We start from the raw sequence: 17,740 nt of genomic DNA on the forward strand, positions 1-17,740 counted from the left end.
AGTAGGGAGATGAGGAAGAAGGGGTAAGTGGTATGGAGGGGTATACAGATGAGAAGTAGGGGGTGAGGAGGAAGGGGTAGACGGTATAGTGGGGTATAGAGATGAGGAGTAGGTGGATGAGGAGGAAGGGGTAGGAGATATGGAGGGGTAAAGAAATGAGGAGTAGGAGGGGTGAGGAGGAAGGGCTAGGTGGTATGGAGGGGTATAGAGATGAGGAAGAAGGGGTAGGCGGTATGGAGGGGTATACCGATGATGAGTAGGGGGATGAGGAGGAAAGGGTAGGTGGTATGGAGGGGTATACCGATGATGAGTAGGGGGATGAGGAGGAAAGGGTAGGTGGTATGGAGGGGTATACCGATGATGAGTAGGGGGATGAGGAGGAAAGGGTAGGTGGTATGGAGGGGTATACCGATGATGAGTAGGGGGATGAGGAGGAAAGGGTAGGTGGTGTGGAGGGGTATAGAGATGAGGATTAGGGGGATGAGGAGGAAGGGGTAGGTGGTATCGAGTGGTATAGAGATGAGGAGTAGGGAGATGAGGAAGAATGGCCAGGTGGTATGGAGGGGTATAGAGATGAGGAGTAGGGGATAAGGAGGAAGGGTTAGGTGGTATGGAGGGGTATAGAGATGAGGAGTAGGGGGTGAGGAGGTAGGGGTAGGTGGTATGGAGGGGTATAGAGATGAGGAGTAGGGGGTGAGGAGGTAGGGGTAGGTGGTATCGAGTGGAATAGAGATGAGGAGTAGGGAGATGAGGAAGAATGGGTAGGTGGTATGGAGGGGTATACCGATGATGAGTAGGGGGATGAGGAGGAAAGGGTAGGTGGTATGGAGGGGTATACCGATGATGAGTAAGGGGATGAGGAGAAAAGGGTAGGTGGTATGGAGGGGTATACCGATGATGAGTAGGGGGAGGAGGAGAAAAGGGTAGGTGGTATGGAGGGGTATACCGATGATGAGTAGGGGGAGGAGGAAAGGGTAGGTGGTATGGAGGGGTATACCGATGATGAGTAGGGGGAGGAGGAGGAAAGGGTAGGTGGTATGGAGGGGTATACCGATGATGAGTAGGGGATAAGGAGGAAGGGGTAGGTGGTATGGAGGGGTATAGAGATGAGGAGTAGGGGATAAGGAGGAAGGGGTAGGTGGTATGGAGGGGTAGAGAGATGAGGAGTAGGGGGTGAGGAGGTAGGGGTAGGTGGTATCGAGTGGAATAGAGATGAGGAGTAGGGAGATGAGGAAGAATGGGTAGGTGGTATGGAGGGGTATACCGATGATGAGTAGGGGGATGAGGAGGAAAGGGTAGGTGGTATGGAGGGCTATACCGATGATGAGTAAGGGGATGAGGAGAAAAGGGTAGGTGGTATGGAGGGGTATACCGATGATGAGCAGGGGGATGAGGAGGAAAGGGTAGGTGGTATGGAGGGGTATACCGATGATGAGCAGGGGGATGAGGAGGAAAGGGTAGGTGGTATGGAGGGGTATACCGATGATGAGTAGGGGGAGGAGGAGGAAAGGGTAGGTGGTATGGAGGGGTATAGAGATGAGGAGTAGGGGATAAGGAGGAAGGGGTAGGTGGTATGGAGGGGTAGAGAGATGAGGAGTAGGGGGTGAGGAGGTAGGGGTAGGTGGTATCGAGTGGAATAGAGATGAGGAGTAGGGAGATGAGGAAGAATGGGTGGGTGGTATGGAGGGGTATACCAATGATGAGGAGGGGGATGAGGAGGAAGGGGTAGGTGGTATGGAGGGGTATAGAGATGAGGAGTAGGGGGTGAGGAGGAAGGGGTAGGAGATATGGAGGGGTTTAGAGATGATGAGTAGGGGGATGAGGAGGAAGGGGTAGGTAGTATGGATGGGTATAGAGATGAGGAGCAGGGGGGTGGGGAGGAAGGGGGAGGCTGTATGGAGGGGTATAGAGATGAGGAGTAGGGGGATGAGGAGGAAGGGGTAGGTGGCATGGATGGGTTACAGATGAGGAGTAGGGGGGTGGGGAGGAAGGGATGGGAGATATATGAAGGGGTATAGAGATGAGAAATGAGGAGACTGTGTGTGTGTGTGTGGGGGGGGGGGGGATTATGGAGATAGGGAGGAGATAAGGGGGGATTATGGAGATGGGGGATCAGGAGGTGTGGAAATGAAAAGGAGGTGGGGGAGGAGTTTATGAGGAGTTCTGGAGAGGGAGAATGAAGAGGGGTTATAGAGATGAGGAAGGGGGTGGAGAATAGGAGAGGCCTGTGTTCTTCTTCATCCATCAGAAATGTAGTAGGCAGGGCTGACACCACATGCTGAGGAATTCAGAGCTGTGTTGTCACGTCAAAGAGGAAGGTAGAAGCTGACAATATTTCTGGCACATCAGATAATTTTCCGTACATGCAGTGTGTTTAAAGGAACAAAACATGGGGACATTTTTGTGGATTCCAGGGATTTAAAATGTAAGCATATGTGAGGGCAACATAGAATAAAAAACATAAAAAAGATATTTTAAAAAAAGTGCCATTATCCAAATAATACAAAATACGTAACACTTAAAGGACAATTCCAGAGAACAATGGACCCCTGACTGAGGCTGTCCTGCAAGCCTTGCAGCTTCGCTTCCACTCATTTTGGCTTCGGTTCGCATAAGTCGGTACGAGCTGTTAGGTTTGGTGACCACTAGGTGGCATTGTACACAAGCTGATATTCTGACAACTGGGAAGATCTATTTGCTGCTTTTATTTAATTTATTTTATTTAAAAAAGAGAGATGTAAAGTGACAATTTACAATATTTTGCAATTACCTGTATTTTTATTTCCTATTATATTTTATTAAAAAATAATAAACTATTTTGATAGATTACATAGGAATAGACAGATCATGTAGAGAAAATCCTGCTGAATCCAGGTGAACGCCACAACTTTTTATTTTTTATTCCCTGGTCACCTTTCCATCTTCCTTTCTCTGATGTTCCCTTCCTCCTGCCATGGGTACTCTAATCATCCAAGTCTTTTCAAAAGGCAATACTTGGTCCTTATACAGTGTTTTTTCTTCTCACTTCCAGAGGCCAAAAAAATAGTATTTGCAGCTGGTGGGGTTGCCCTTAAAGTGATTTTTTTGCTTTTTGGGCAAAGCAGTGGTTCATTTCATGCACAAGAACTTTGATTTAAATATACTACTCTGGTGGTGCCCCGTACTATACCTTGATTAGAAGGGGGTGCATGGTGGACCCTCCCAACAGCACGTCCCAGTGTAATATTGCACTTGAACCCAAATGTTGTGTATTGGGTATTCTTGAGGATGCAGAGGTCGCGGGAATTCTCTACGGCGTTATTTATTTCAGGCCCCAAAACTAAAGTAGAACTTAAAAGTGAAGTTCTGCTGAAACACCTACTTTCTCCCTCCTCTCCCACTTTTTTTTTGGGGGGGGGGGGCAGATACCTGGTTTTAGCAGGTACCCGCCTCCACTTCTGAACCAACCACCTAGGAGATCAGAGCATCCCCCATTCCCCAGCAACCTTCTGGGATACATCACAGGTGCCAGGAGGCTGTGGGTCTATTTAACCCCTTGCCCTCCAGAGGATTTACCTCCCTTCCTGGCCAGGCTATTTTTTGCGATACGGAGCTGCGTTACTTTAGCTGACAATTGCGCGGTCATGCAACGCTGCACCCAAATTACATTTTTGTCCTTTTTTTTCCCCACAAATGGAGATTTCTTTCAGTAGTATTTGATCGCCTCTGCGGTTTTTTAATTTTTTGTGCTATAAACAAAAAAATACTTTTTGCTATTAAACATGTCCAGTAAAATTTTTTTAAAAAATCTAATTTTGTCATAAATTTAGGGCAACATGTATTCTTCTACTTGTCTTTGCTGAAAAAAAAATCCCAATATGTGTAAATTACTTGGTTTATGTGAAAGTTATAGTCTCTACAAATGGCGGTATATATACTTTTATTTTTTTTTAAACTAGTAATGGCGGCAATTAGTGTCTTATAGCGAGACTGCAGGACTGCGGCGGGCATTCTGACACTGGGGGGAACTGACTAACTGCCACTGACATCCCCAGTAACACCAATACAGTGATCAGTGCTAATAAAAAGCACTGATACTGTACTAATGGCACTGGGCAGGAAGGGGTTAACATCTAGGGCGATCAAAGGGTTAACTGTGTGCTGTTTCACATTAAATGCTGTGTGCATGTTTTACTATGTAAGCACACTGCTTGATATGGCTATAAAGCAATGTGCAGCTGACAGGGGAGAGATCTGTATTGTTTATATACAGACCTCTCCCCTGTTAGTGTTCCTCGGCGATCGCTGAGTGCCAGCAGGGAATCTCTGGCCGGGACCCAGCGATCGACAGCTGAAGCCGCCAATAGCAGTGTGGGTAAGACACGTGCCCCTTACCCAGAAATGCAAAATCATGTATGTATACGTGATTTTGCGCAGCCCTGCCGCCCTGTAGCAGTAGTTCTGCTACAGGGCAGCGGGGAGTGGTTAAAAAGTACTGCACGGCTTGCACATGCGCAGTGGGAAGCCGGCTGTGAAGCTGTGAGAAGTCACAACATGCCAGCGCTTGGGAACCGTAGAACTGGCAAAGAAAATCGCTGGACCCTTGGACATCCCCCCTACAGCACAGGTATATATATATATATATATATATATATATATATATATATATATTGTTTCTGTTGTATGGCAGGTCAGTGGACAGACGTAAACCTAATAGCTTTACCCTACTTTGTGTCTGTTCGCCACATGATGGCAATGTGTCCACGGTGGCATTTGCGTTGGCAGGGCAGAGTAGGACTGGCCAGGGAGGATTCCTTGGATGCATTTGGCCAGCTTAAACGTGTTGCAATATTTGTGACCTAAAAATACCTATTTTTTTTATTGCAAAGTTTGCTAAAAAAAAGTTATATAGCAGTGTGCAGAGGGTTTATCCAGAATTTCAGGTATGCCAATGAGGTCCAAGGTTGGAGTTTTGCATTGATGATTATTCTGGCCTACTCTGTATCCTAACTGCAAATACCGTGCTGCTCACGATATCAACCCATCACAGCTCCGTGTTACACCCCTTTATCCATGACCCGGTACCTGTGTGTTTTTAGGGTAATTCATTTGCTGGATAAAGTCTTCTGCTGTTTTCATGGCGGCTTTCCTCTCACTCGCATTCGCATTTTTACCTGCAACAAATAAACACAATTCTTATCATCATTGGCACCTTAGCCTATAAAGTTGATCTTCCTGTAGACAACATCTTATTCTATATAACATACACCCCCTATTATTAACCCCACAAGGACACAGTAAGTCCTCATGCACACGGGACGTTTTTACAGCGGCTGTTTTTGGCTTTTGATGTTTTTTTCTACAGTCAGTAAACCCCCAGCATGTTATCCTATGTGTCCATCCACACATAGACTGGAATCAGTGTTTTTTGGCAGGGATGTTTTTTGGCTGGAAAAAGAACCCAGGACGATTGGGTTTCTAGAGTAGTTGTGTAGCTGTAAGAACACTCTAATGCTGAAAAACACGGCAAAATGCCACAAACCGACGTTTTTGTACATTTTTTTTTTTGACCAATAAAAATCCTTTTTTGGAAAAAATAGAAACACTAAAAAACGTGGGAAAACGCCACTAAATGTGGCAAAACACCACTAAACGCTAATGAAAAAACACTAAATAATGCCTAAAAACTCACGTCTTTTACGTGACTTTATAAAGCTAACGTTACCAGCGTTATCAAAACGTCCCGTGTGCATGGAGCCTAACACATATATACGGAATCTAGGAGGTGAGCTTTGAACCTGGGTGCCGCATATATGCGTTCCTGCCAGGGGTGGACTGACCATTTGGAAACTCGGGCACTACCCGAGGGCCCGGGGTCAGTAGGGGGCCCCATGAGATGCCCCTGGTACCTTTTTCATAGGCTTTTTTGAGTTTGGGCAAGGAAACAGGGGCCCCATGATCCCCTATTGCCCGGGGGCCCCTTGAGTTGTCAGTCCGCCCCTGGTTCCTGCGTTTGTGCTGGGAGCGCGCTGCACAGTGCTCTCCCAGCACAGAGACTGGTTCTCTCCTGGTTCCCAGTCACCTGATCACTGAGATAGGCTCTGATTGGCTATCTCACTGATCAGTCACTGTGCAACCCGCCCCTGTGTTTTTTATTATCTCTTCTGAATAGAGAAAAAGATACATTGTATCTTTCTCTCCTTGCAGGAGAGAAATATATAAACAAACTAAAAATGTGTTAAAATAAATAAATACAATTAAGAAAAACCACCTAGATCAAGGTTGATCTAGATCAGTGTCAAGGTTAGTGTTAGGGTCAAAGGTCAATACCAGGGTCAAAGGTCATGGTCAGCATATTTTAACCTGTTGGCACCAACCGCAAGCAAATATGTGGCCTCTCGGCAGCTAGGCCTTGGCGTCGCATATTTGTAAACAAAGGATGTGCCGAGTGCGCACGCCCGGCACACTCCCGTCACATTTACTAGCACCTCACGGAAAGGTCCCGCTCGCTACTTGCATTCGGGAGCTTTCCAATTGTGTGACAGCCAATCTCGGCGGTCACATGACCCTAAACCCCGCCCCGCCTCCTGATATCACAAACCACTTTTACAGGGCTGGGAGGCGCTGGCACCAAGGGGGTTAAAAAAACTACATTTTTAAAATTAGTATCAGTGTCAGTTAGTGTCAGTGTGTTTTAGGTGGGATAAAAAATGTGCACTATTATTTCTAGGCCCTGTACAAAGAACACATAACATACACATATCGCAATCGTCAGGGGCAGGAGAATTTATTTTGGGTTGTTGTTTTGGTGGTAAGTTATGGTAATTGCAAGAAATGTACAGCTACATTAAAAAATTGAGTTTTTTACTATTCAGGGAGAGCGGATATAGTGAATGCAGGGTCCAGGGAGACCGGATATAGTGAATGCAGGGTCCAGGGAGACCAGATATAGTGAATGCAGGGTCCTGGGAGACTGGATATAGTGAATGCAGGGTCCAGGGAGACCTGATATAGTGAATGCAGGGTCCGGGGAGACCAGATATAGTGAATGCCGGGTCCAGGGAGACCAGATATAGTGAATGCAGGGTCCGGGGAGACCAGATATAGTGAATGCAGGGTCCGGGGAGACCAGCTATAATGACTGCAGGGTCCAAGGAGACCGGATATAGCGAATGCAGGGTCCAGGGAGACCTGATATAGTGAATGCAGGGTCCGGGGAGACCAGATATAGTGAATGCAGGGTCCGGGGAGACCAGATATAGTGAATGCAGGGTCCGGGGAGACCAGATATAGTGAATGCAGGGCCTGAGGATACCAGATATAGTGAATGCAGGGTCCGAGGTCCGAGGTGACCAGATATAGTGAATGCAGTGTCCTGGAAGACCAGATATAGTGAATGCAGTGTCCTGGAAGACCAGATATAGTGAATGCAGGGTCTGGGGAGACCAGATATAGTGAATGCAGGGTCCGGAGAGACCAGATATAGTGAATGCAGGGTCCGGGGAGACCAGATATAGTGAATGCAAGGTCCTGGAAGATCAGATATAGTGAATGCAGGGTCCTGGAAGACCAAATATAGTGAATGCAGGGTCCTGGAAGACCAGATATAGTGAATGCAGGGTCCTGGAAGACCAGATATAGTGAATGCAGGGTCCTGGGAGACCAGATATAGTGAATGCAGGGTCCGGGGAGAGCGGATAAAGTGAATATATATATATATATATATATATATATTTTTTTTTTTTAAATAACCCTTTAGATCAGGGGTCTCCAAACCTTCTATACATAGGGCCCGTTTACTGCCCTCCAGACTTTAGAGGAGGCAGACTGTGGTCAGTGGAAATAAAAAAATTACACAGCACCTGTGGTCATTAGGAGGAGGAATAGTGCCCCATTGTTGGTGTCAGTGGGAGGAATAGTGCCTCATCACTGGCGTCAGGAAGAGGAATAGTGCCCCATCGTTGGCGTCAGTGAGGGGAATAGTTCCCCATTGTTGGTATCAGTGGGAAGAATAGTGCCCCATCACTGGTGTCAGTAAGAGAAATAGTGCCCCATCAATGGTGTCATGGGGGGAATAATGCCCTATTGTTGGTGTCAGTGGGAGGAATAGTGCCCCATCACTGGTGTCAGTAAGAGAAATAGTGCCCCAACGTTGGTGTCAGTGGGGGGAATAATGCCCCATTGTTGGTGTCAGTGGGAGGAATAGTGCCCTATCACTGGCGTCAGGAAGAGGAATAGTGCCCCATCGTTGGCGTCAGTGAGGGGAATAGTTCCCCATTGTTGGTATCAGTGGGAAGAATAGTGCCCCATCACTGGTGTCAGTAAGAGAAATAGTGCCCCATCGTTGGTGTCATGGGGGGAATAATGCCCCATTGTTGGTGTTAGTGGGAGGAATAGTGCCCCATCACTGGTGTCAGTAAGAGAAATAGTGCCCCATTGTTGTTGTCGGTGGGAGGAATTATACCCCACTGTTGGTTTCAGTGGAAAAAATGGTGCCTCATTATTGGTGTCATTTGGGGGAATAGTGCCCCAAGGGCCAGTTAAAGGCAAGAAAGGGGCCACATCCAGCTATATGGGCTGCAGTTTGGAGACCACTGCTTTAAATAAAAGCTAATTTAGGCTTTGGCAAGCATCACTGAATAGCCTAAAAATCATTTTGGGAATAATTATATTCTTGGGGACATCACAATAGTTTGAATTGTCTTGTAGAACATTGTTCTGCCCCTAGATCAGTGTTGGTGGCCAGCGCTCGGAAACTCCGTATAACAAAAGAATGGAAAACTTGATGATTTAATTGTCACATATGATGCTGGAAATTAATTAAACAGGAAACCTGACCTTTCCATACAAAGATCTTTTTGTCGGCGGAGTGATCCAAGATGAAGCATTCTTCAGAGAGCAGCATGCCTTTGGAGAACGGATTTTCCTCTGCCACCACGGACACTTTCATGGAGCCACTGGCATCCGAAACCTAAAAAGACACAAAACTTGAATTCGTGCTGAAACACCCCGGGGTGAGGTGGAAGGGCAAGCAAGATACTAGAGCATAACTAAAGGCAAAAGCTTTGGATGTGCAGAGAGATTGGAATGTCTGCCAGTTTGTATTGCTGTCTGTGTCCCTCTATTTGTCCTAGTTACCATTATCATTGAAAGTGAAAGAAAATTCCAAAGTTTGGGTTGCCTCCAGAAAGAAATGGAGGGGAAATCTTCCAATGGGGACACTAGTTCTGAGGACTTGAGAGCCCCTAATTTGCAGAAATCTTCCAATGGGGACACTAGTTATGAGGACCTGGGAGCCCCTAATTTGCAGAAATCTTCCAATGGGGACACTAGTTCTGTGGACTTGGGAGCCCCTAATTTGCAGAAATTTCCTTTCACTTCCTGTCTGGCTATGGGGCAAGAAGTGAAATCTCCACAATGGGTCATTGTTCCAAATCTGCTACTGTAGTGTTTTTTTTAAACAAAGCTCTAATATGATATATTGGGACTGATATGAGGGAAAATCTTCCCCACTGCTGAAACCTAACAGAGGTTCCAAGCCTACTGTGCAAAAAAAAATGTTTATATATATAATTTTATATATATATATATATATATATATATATATATATATATATATATATGTATATATATATAATTATTATATACATATATAAACATTTATTTTAGATTTATAGATCAATATATTTTATACATTCTCTCTCTCTCTCTCTCTCTCTCTCTCTCTCTCTCATGTATAATATATTGATCTATATAGATCATTGATCTATTGATCTATTGGAATCCTTTCCCCTCACTTCCTGTCTTGATGCTCAAGAGCTTTCAGCCCTGATGCATGCTCCTCTAGGGAGGAGTTCTGCAAGTATGAAGATGTATTGATAGGTAGGTGTCAGACTGCACTCCGTGATTGATTATTTATTATTGGACAGGGGGGCATTATCTATATAGGTAGAATTCTGCAAGCACAGCAGCCATTGCAGGAGGGTCTGTGTGTGTTCCAGACTTGGACTACAGAATCAGGAGACCTGAATACATTCGAGAATTCAGAATTTGCATTCACATGTAGAAACATGCAAAAGATTTCCTATAGTTCAGAGTACAACAAATATTCACATTAGAAAAACAGGATTAAGTTCCAAACACATCGCCAGTCAGTTGGTCACCATTTGGGCTCATTTAGATGGGCGCTGACACCCGTCCTGTGTGCTGAGTCAATGTTTTCTGTGTCTGCATCCATCCTGGAGCTGTATGCAGTCAGCCTATTGAAGTGCATGCAGAGATTGCGTGGACTCATCAGGGGCTGCATGCACACAAGCAGAGGCTACATGGACACAAAGGGGGCTGCATGGACTCGTCAGGGGCTGCATGGACTCGTCAGGGGCTGCATGGACTCGTCAGGAGCTGCATGCACACAAAGGGGGCTGCATGGACTCATCAGGGGCTGCATGGACTCGTCAGGGGCTGCATGGACTCGTCAGGGGCTGCATGGACACAAAGGGGACTGCATGGACACAAAGGGGACTGCATGGACTCGTCAGGGGCTGCATGGACTCGTCAGGGGCTGCATGGACACAAAGGGGGCTGCATGGACTTGTCAGGGGCTGCATGGACTCGTCAGGGGCTGCATGGACACAAAGGGGGCTGCATGGACTTGTCAGGGGCTGCATGGACTCGTCAGGGGCTGCATGGACTCGTCAGGGGCTGCATGCACACAAAGGGGGCTGCATGGACTCGTCAGGGGCTGCATGGACTCGTCAGGGGCTGCATGGACTCGTCAGGGGCTGCATGGACACAAAGGGGGCTGCATGGACTTGTCAGGGGCTGCATGGACTCGTCAGGGGCTGCATGGACATAAAGGGGGCTGCATGGACTTGTCAGGGGCTACATGGACACAGCAGGGACTGCATGGACTCGTCAGGGGCTGCATGGACTCGTTTGGGGCTGCATGGACACAACAGAGGCGGCATGGACTCATCTGGGGCTGCATGGACGTTTTCTAGCACTCAGTTTCCAGTGGTCAGAAACGTTTTTCAAACGCCTCGTGTACATCAGCCGTAAACTCTGCTAAAACCCTACATTTATGGAGTTCATTTTAGGAGCTTTGGCAAACCAAAACTCAAGCTTAGAAGCAGCAGTGTACCTTGGAGCTTTGCAGAAAAAAAGTAGAACAGGCTGCATTTTTTTATGCACAGAACTGTACTGAAACGTGGTAAAATGCATCAAAAACGCACTGGAACGCACATGTCCCTATTTAGGGCCGGTTCACACTACAAAAATGCACTCTAGATGCATTCTTGATACGTTTTTGCTTACAATTCACACCACACGCAGTCCAGTGCAGTTTGCCAGGTTCCAGTAAGGTTCTGTGCAGAAAAAATGCAGCATGTTTCACATTTTTTCTGCACCAGAAACTGGAATTGACTGCACTGGTGCGAACTAGGGCCACTGGAATACATGGAAAACACTGTGCGTGCATTTCTGATGCAAAAAAAAGCCCACTGAACTGCATCTACTGTGGACAAGCCCTTAGATTGAAGAAAAAGAGATAGGGAAAAAATGAACTGGAATGCATAAAAAACGCACTGGAACGCATCGTGCAAAATCGCATCTGGAATGCATCTGGACTGCGTTTCTATAGAGTGAACCGGCATGCAAAAAGCAGCGTTTGTGCTACAATAGAGTTCAATGGAGAATTTTTCGTCTGTTTATATCTGTTTTTTGTCCGTTCCGAGTTTGTTTACAGAAAAAAAATAGGGTTTTCTTATGTTCAAAAAAACGGATGTTAACGGATACGGACATTAACGGATGTAACAGACTATCATCCGTTTACATCCGCTAGTCCACAGAAATACATGGAGGTCCATTTTTGATCCGTCGATGGACAGATGAGAAAAACGGACAGACAGAACGCCCGTGTGAAAGAGGACTTATTGTTGACTGAGAGAGTTGTATCATCCTGATTAACTCCTAGATTGTAAGCTCCCAGGATCAGGCCCTCCTATTCCTCTTGAATTGAACTGTATTGTTGCTGTATTGTCTCCTGTTATATTGTAAAGCGCTGAGCAAACTGTTGGCGCCATATAAATCCTGTATAATAATAATAATACAAAACCTGTATAATAATAGTAATATAAATCCTGTATAATAATAATAACTACCGTATTTTCTGGCGTATAAGACGACTTTTTACCCCTTGAAAATCTTCTCAAAAGTCGGGGGTCGTCTTAAACGCCGGTATACGGCATACTGACACTTTTTAGGGGGGCGGTGCGGTGCCGCCACCGCCCCCCCCCCCCTTCCAATGGAAGAGACACTACGTACAGGGGTGGGCAGGGGCTGCTGTTTCTTACCTGGCTCCGGTCCCACGACGATCCGGTCCAAGAAGCGCGGCTGCTCCTTCAGTTCGGCCACTGGATTGGCCGCCAGAACTGTAGCTCAGGAAAGGCACACAGGTGGCCAATCACTGATGAGGGGGCGGAGCCGAGCGGCCCACGAAAAGCGAGTGAAGGAGCGGCCGGTAAGTGTGCCGTGTAGAGGTGCTGCTGCAACCACATATGCTGGCTGCAGCAGCACCATACTAGAACAGAGGTCCGCAAGTGTAATTGGTGTCAGTGGGAGGAATAGTGCCCCATCATTGGTGTCACTGATACCAATGATGGAGCACTATTCCTCCCACTGACACCAATGATGGAGCACTATTCCTCCCACTGACACCAATGATGGGGCACTATTCCTCCCCCCCACTGACACCAACGATAGGGCACTATTCCTCCCCCCCACTGACACCAATGATGGGGCACTATTCCACCCCCACTGACACCAATGATGGGACACTATTCCTCCCACTGACACCAATGTAGGGACACTATTCCTCCCACTGACACCAATGATGGGGCACTATTCCCCCCACTGATACTAAAGATGGGGCACTATTCCTGCCACTGATACCAATGATGGGGCACTATTCCCCCCACTGATACTAAAGATGGGACACTATTCCTCCCACTGACACCAATGATGGGGCACTATTCCTCCCACTGATAACAATGATGGGACACTATTCCTCCCACTGATACCAATGATGGGACACTATTCCTCTCACTGATACCAATGATGGGGCACTATTCCTCTCACTGATACCAATGATGGGGCACTATTCCTCCCACTGACACCAATGATGGGGCACTATTCCTCCCACTGACACCAATGATGGGACACTATTCCTCCCACTAATACCAATGATGGGGCACTATTCCTCCCACTGATACCAATGATGGGGCACTATTCCTCCCACTGATACCAATGATGGGGCACTATTCCTCTCACTGATACCAATGATGGGGCACTATTCCTCCCACTGATACCAATGATGGGGCACTATTCCTCCCACTGACACCAATGATGGGACACTATTCCTCCCACTAATACCAATGATGGGGCACTATTCCTCCCACTGATACCAATGATGGGGCACTATTCCTCCCACTAATACCAATGATGGGGCACTATTCCTCCCACTGACACCAATGATGGGGCACTATTCCTCCCACTAATACCAATGATGGGACACTATTCCTCCCACTAATACCAATGATGGGACACTATTCCTCCCACTAATACCAATGATGGGGCACTATTCCTCCCACTGGTGTGCATTGCTAGAGGGGTAGTCTTATACAACGAGTATAGCCCAAACACTACATTTTAGCAGGAAAAGTAGGGGGTCGTCGTATACGCCGGAAAATACGGTAGGCTATATGAATGAAAAACATTCAAACTGGAGAGAATATCGCCCAATAGACTTTTGTCTTGCCCCCATTGGCACAGAAGGAATGCACATACAGTGTCACAGGATGAATAGCTCTGCAAATTTTTTATAAATACACTCCATCTTCTAGGGAGAAAAGAAGAAGGTTCCTGTATTGTCTCAGCGGTTTTGCCGCATGTTTTCTGCTTTGTAAAGTAATAACATATGTGAGTCACGGCAGACGAGGAGGCCCTGTGGCTTGTTCTGGGTTGTGCTTTGGGCACGCTGGAGACACGTGTGATGAAATAAATACAGAGCTCCCGCCAACACGTGGATTTGTTTAGTTATGTTAAGTTGTGATCGGATTTTTCCAGCCTTAAAACCATTCCTGCTTTTATAAATAATTTAAGCAGTCCTGTGCAAACCGCGATCCCATTACATGATGTTCTTTCAGAGCCTCTTAAAGCAGTAACAGACTTAAACAATCCTCGGTCGGGGTAATTTTTTAAATTTTTTTGCCAAAAAAAAAATTCTTTTTGCTATAAATTACTTTAACCACTTGCCTACCGGGCCAGTTTTGACATTTCTCTCCTACGTGTAAAAATCTGATTTTTTTTGCTATTGATTACTTTAAATATATACAGTATATAAATGTATTTTATATATATTATACAGTATATGTTAACATAGTAACCAATCAACTTCTAACTTTAGCTTGTTCAGTTAATCTTTTGGCAATAAAACTTGGTTTTAATGCAGGGTGGCACCAGATTTTGTACTCTCCAGTTTTAGTAACTGCCCCCCCCCAATGTGTACTAAAAATGTATTATGCAAGCTTCTCACAATGTGCATTACAAGCTGCATTTTCTGTTCATAGTGCATCCCATTGGTGGTCATGTCTACTTGTGGTCAGCATTCATATCTGAGTGATTTGTACTGACCTGAACATTCACAACATTCTTACCATATAGAGTTTTGCCATCTTTCTGTTTGACACGTCTGCATCTACATCATCGCTATCGTCTCCTCCAGGAAGCTTCGGTTTCTTCCCCAGCACCTATAAAAATAGAATATAAATATGTTAAAAAGGTAAAAGTTGTTGTATCCCATCTGTTATTACAAGTGTTTCATTATATACAAAATATATATACACTTGTCTTCTTTATTTAAAGGGCCCCAATGTAAGCCGGCAGAAGATTATCTTTAAGGACTGTCCCTACTATTCACCTTGCAGGTTTCCTTATATGCCTTTATTCTGTTTATATTGTTCAAACTTAATGGTGCTTACCTAGTCAGTTTAGGCCTAGCACTGCCATCATTAGTGCACACTGGCAGTATAGCTCCTGTATTGGCAAGTCAAGCCTCACTGCTGCTTTTGGATGATATTGCTACTGTTTATGCCGGACTGGGTGGCCCATGCCGTTTACATCTAGCCGTCACAGTTAGTAATCCTTTAGGGTGAATTGTGTTACAAAAATTGCCCACCTATTTGTATTTGGTTATCAACTCTACTGGGTAATAATACTTTGAGATTGCCTTTCCTGACTGGTTTGGTTTCTGTCTCACTATGTTTACTTGCCTGTACACTCAACCTGGAGTGTCAGAGGGGGGTTTGGTGCCCTTGGGAAAGTTGATGCAAAGAACAGAGGACCCCTCTTATCCAGTGGCTCCTATGGGGGTAGCTCTCTCTCTCTCTCTATAAATATATATACTTTGTGTGTGTGTGTGTGTGTATATATATATATATATACAGTCATGGCCGAAATTGTTGGCACCCTTGATATTTTTCCTGAAAATCAAGTATTTCACACAAAAAAGGTATTGCATTAACACATGTTTTGCTATACACATGTTTATTCCCTTTGTATGTATTGGAACAAATATAAAACAGAGGCAGAAAAGCAAATATGACATAATGTCACACAAAACCCCAAAAATGGGCTGGACAAAAGTATTGGCACCCTTAACTTAATATTTGGTTGCACACCCTTTGGAAAACATAACTGAAATCAGTCGCTTCCTATAACCATCAATAAGCTTCTGACACCTCTCACCCGGAATTTTGGACCACTCTTCCTTTGCAAACAGCTCCAGGTCTCTCTTATTGGAAGGACACCTTTTCCCAACAGCAATTTTAAGATCTCTCCACAGGTGTTCAATGGGATTTAGATCTGGGCTCATTGCTGGCCACTTCAGAACTCTCCAGCGCTTCTTTGCCATCCATTTCTGAGTGCTTTTTGACGTATGTTTGGGGTCATTGTCCTGCTGGAAGACCCAGGATCTTGGACGCAAACCCAGCTTTCTGACACTGGGCCCTACAGTGCGACCCAAAATCCTTTGGTAATCCTCAGATTTCATGATGCCTTGCACACAGTCAAGGCACCCAGTGCCAGAGGCAGCAAAACAACCCCAAAACATCATTGAACCTCCACCATATTTTACCGTAGGTACTGTGTTTTGTTCTTTGTAGGCCTCATTCCGTTTTCGGTAAACAGTAGAATGATGTGCTTTACCGAAAAGCTCTATCTTGGTCTCATCTGTCCACAAGACGTTTTCCCAGAAGGCTTTTGGCTTACTCAAGTACATTTTGGCAAACTGTAGTCTTGCTTTTTTATGTCTCTGTGTCAGCAGTGGGGTCCTCCTGGGTCTCCTGCCATAGCGTTTCATTTCATTTAAATGTCGACGGATAGTTCGCGCTGACACTGATGCTCCCTGAGCCTGCAGGACAGCTTGAATGTCTTTGGAACATGTTTGGGGCTGCTTATCCACCATCCGGACTATTCTGCGTTGCAATCTTTCATCAATTTTCCTCATCCGTCCACGACCAGGGAGATTAGCTACAGTGCCATGGGTTGCAAACTTCTTGATAATGTTGCGCACTGTGGACAAAGGCAAATCTAGTTCTCTGGAGATGGACTTGTAACCTTGAGATTGTTGATATTTTGCCACAATTTTGGTTCTCAGGTCCTCAGACAGTTCTCGTCTCCTCTTTCTGTTGTCCATGCTTAGTGTGGCACAGACAGACACACAATGCAAAGGTTAAGTGAACGTCTCTCCTTTTTATCTGCTTTCAGGTGTGATTTCTATATTGCCCACACCTGTTACTTGCCCCAGGTGAGTTTACAGGAGCATCACATGCTTGTAACATTCTTATTTATCCGCAGTTGTGAAAGGGTGCCAATACTTTTGTCCAGCCCATTTTTGGAGGTTTGTGTGACATTATGTCGAATTTGCTTTCTTTCCTCCCTTTTTTTGTTTTGTCCCAATACACACAAAGGGAATAAACATGTGTATAGCAAAACATGTGTTAATGCAATACGTTTCGTGAGAAATACATGATTTCCTGGAGAAATATCAAGGGTGCCAACAATTTCGGCCATGACTGTATATATACACACACAGTGAAGGGAATAAGTATTTGATCCCCTGCTGATTTTGCATGTTTGCCCACTTACAAAGCAATGATCAGTCTAAAAATTGAATGGTAACACTGAGAGACAGAATAGCAATGCTCTTTGTACAGCTCCTGATGTACACAGGACAATGTCTTTGTGCACACTGACTTATGAAGGTCCATGCTCCCTGTGACTGTGCATGCAACCTTGTGCTGCCATCTGTTGGTGTGTTAAAAACCAATCTCAAAACTTTTTGATACCACCAGGTATATTCAGTATATACTGTTCCAATCCCCTCCATGGTCACAGGTGTATACAATCAAGCCCCTAGGCATGCAGACTGCTTCTACAAACATTGGTGAAAGAATGGGTCGCTCTCAGGAGCTCAGTGACTCCAAGCGTGGTCCCGTCATAAGTTGCCACTGTGTAAATCCATCTGTTTCCTGGCTACTAAATATTCCACGGTCAACTGTTAGTGGGATTATAACAAAGTGGAAGCAACTGGGAATAACAGCAACTCAGCCACCAAGTGGTAGGCCACGTCACATGACAGAGCGGGGTCAGCGCATGCTGAAGCGCACAGTGCGCAGAAGTCACCAACTGTCTGCAGAGTCAATAG

At 45.6% G+C, this 17,740-nt stretch overlaps 1 protein-coding gene across 1 annotated transcript in view; it reads right to left on the bottom strand.

The window, feature by feature from the left end:
- SCIN (scinderin) overlaps positions 1–17,740 on the bottom strand; it is a 128,892-nt gene that overhangs the window by 30,633 nt on the left and 80,519 nt on the right. Inside the window, exons 5-7 of the mRNA XM_089654579.1 lie at positions 14,691–14,783; positions 8,818–8,950; positions 5,065–5,153 (exon numbers count right to left, since the gene is read on the bottom strand). Coding sequence (XP_089510705.1) covers positions 5,065–5,153; positions 8,818–8,950; positions 14,691–14,783 — 315 coding nt within the window. The remainder of the gene's footprint in view (positions 1–5,064; positions 5,154–8,817; positions 8,951–14,690; positions 14,784–17,740) is intronic.

The sequence above is a fragment of the Staurois parvus genome, unplaced genomic scaffold (genome assembly GCF_062004578.1).
Source record: "Staurois parvus isolate SC_StPar_1 unplaced genomic scaffold, SC_StPar_1.0 ptg000779l, whole genome shotgun sequence".
Classification (NCBI taxonomy): domain Eukaryota; kingdom Metazoa; phylum Chordata; class Amphibia; order Anura; family Ranidae; genus Staurois; species Staurois parvus.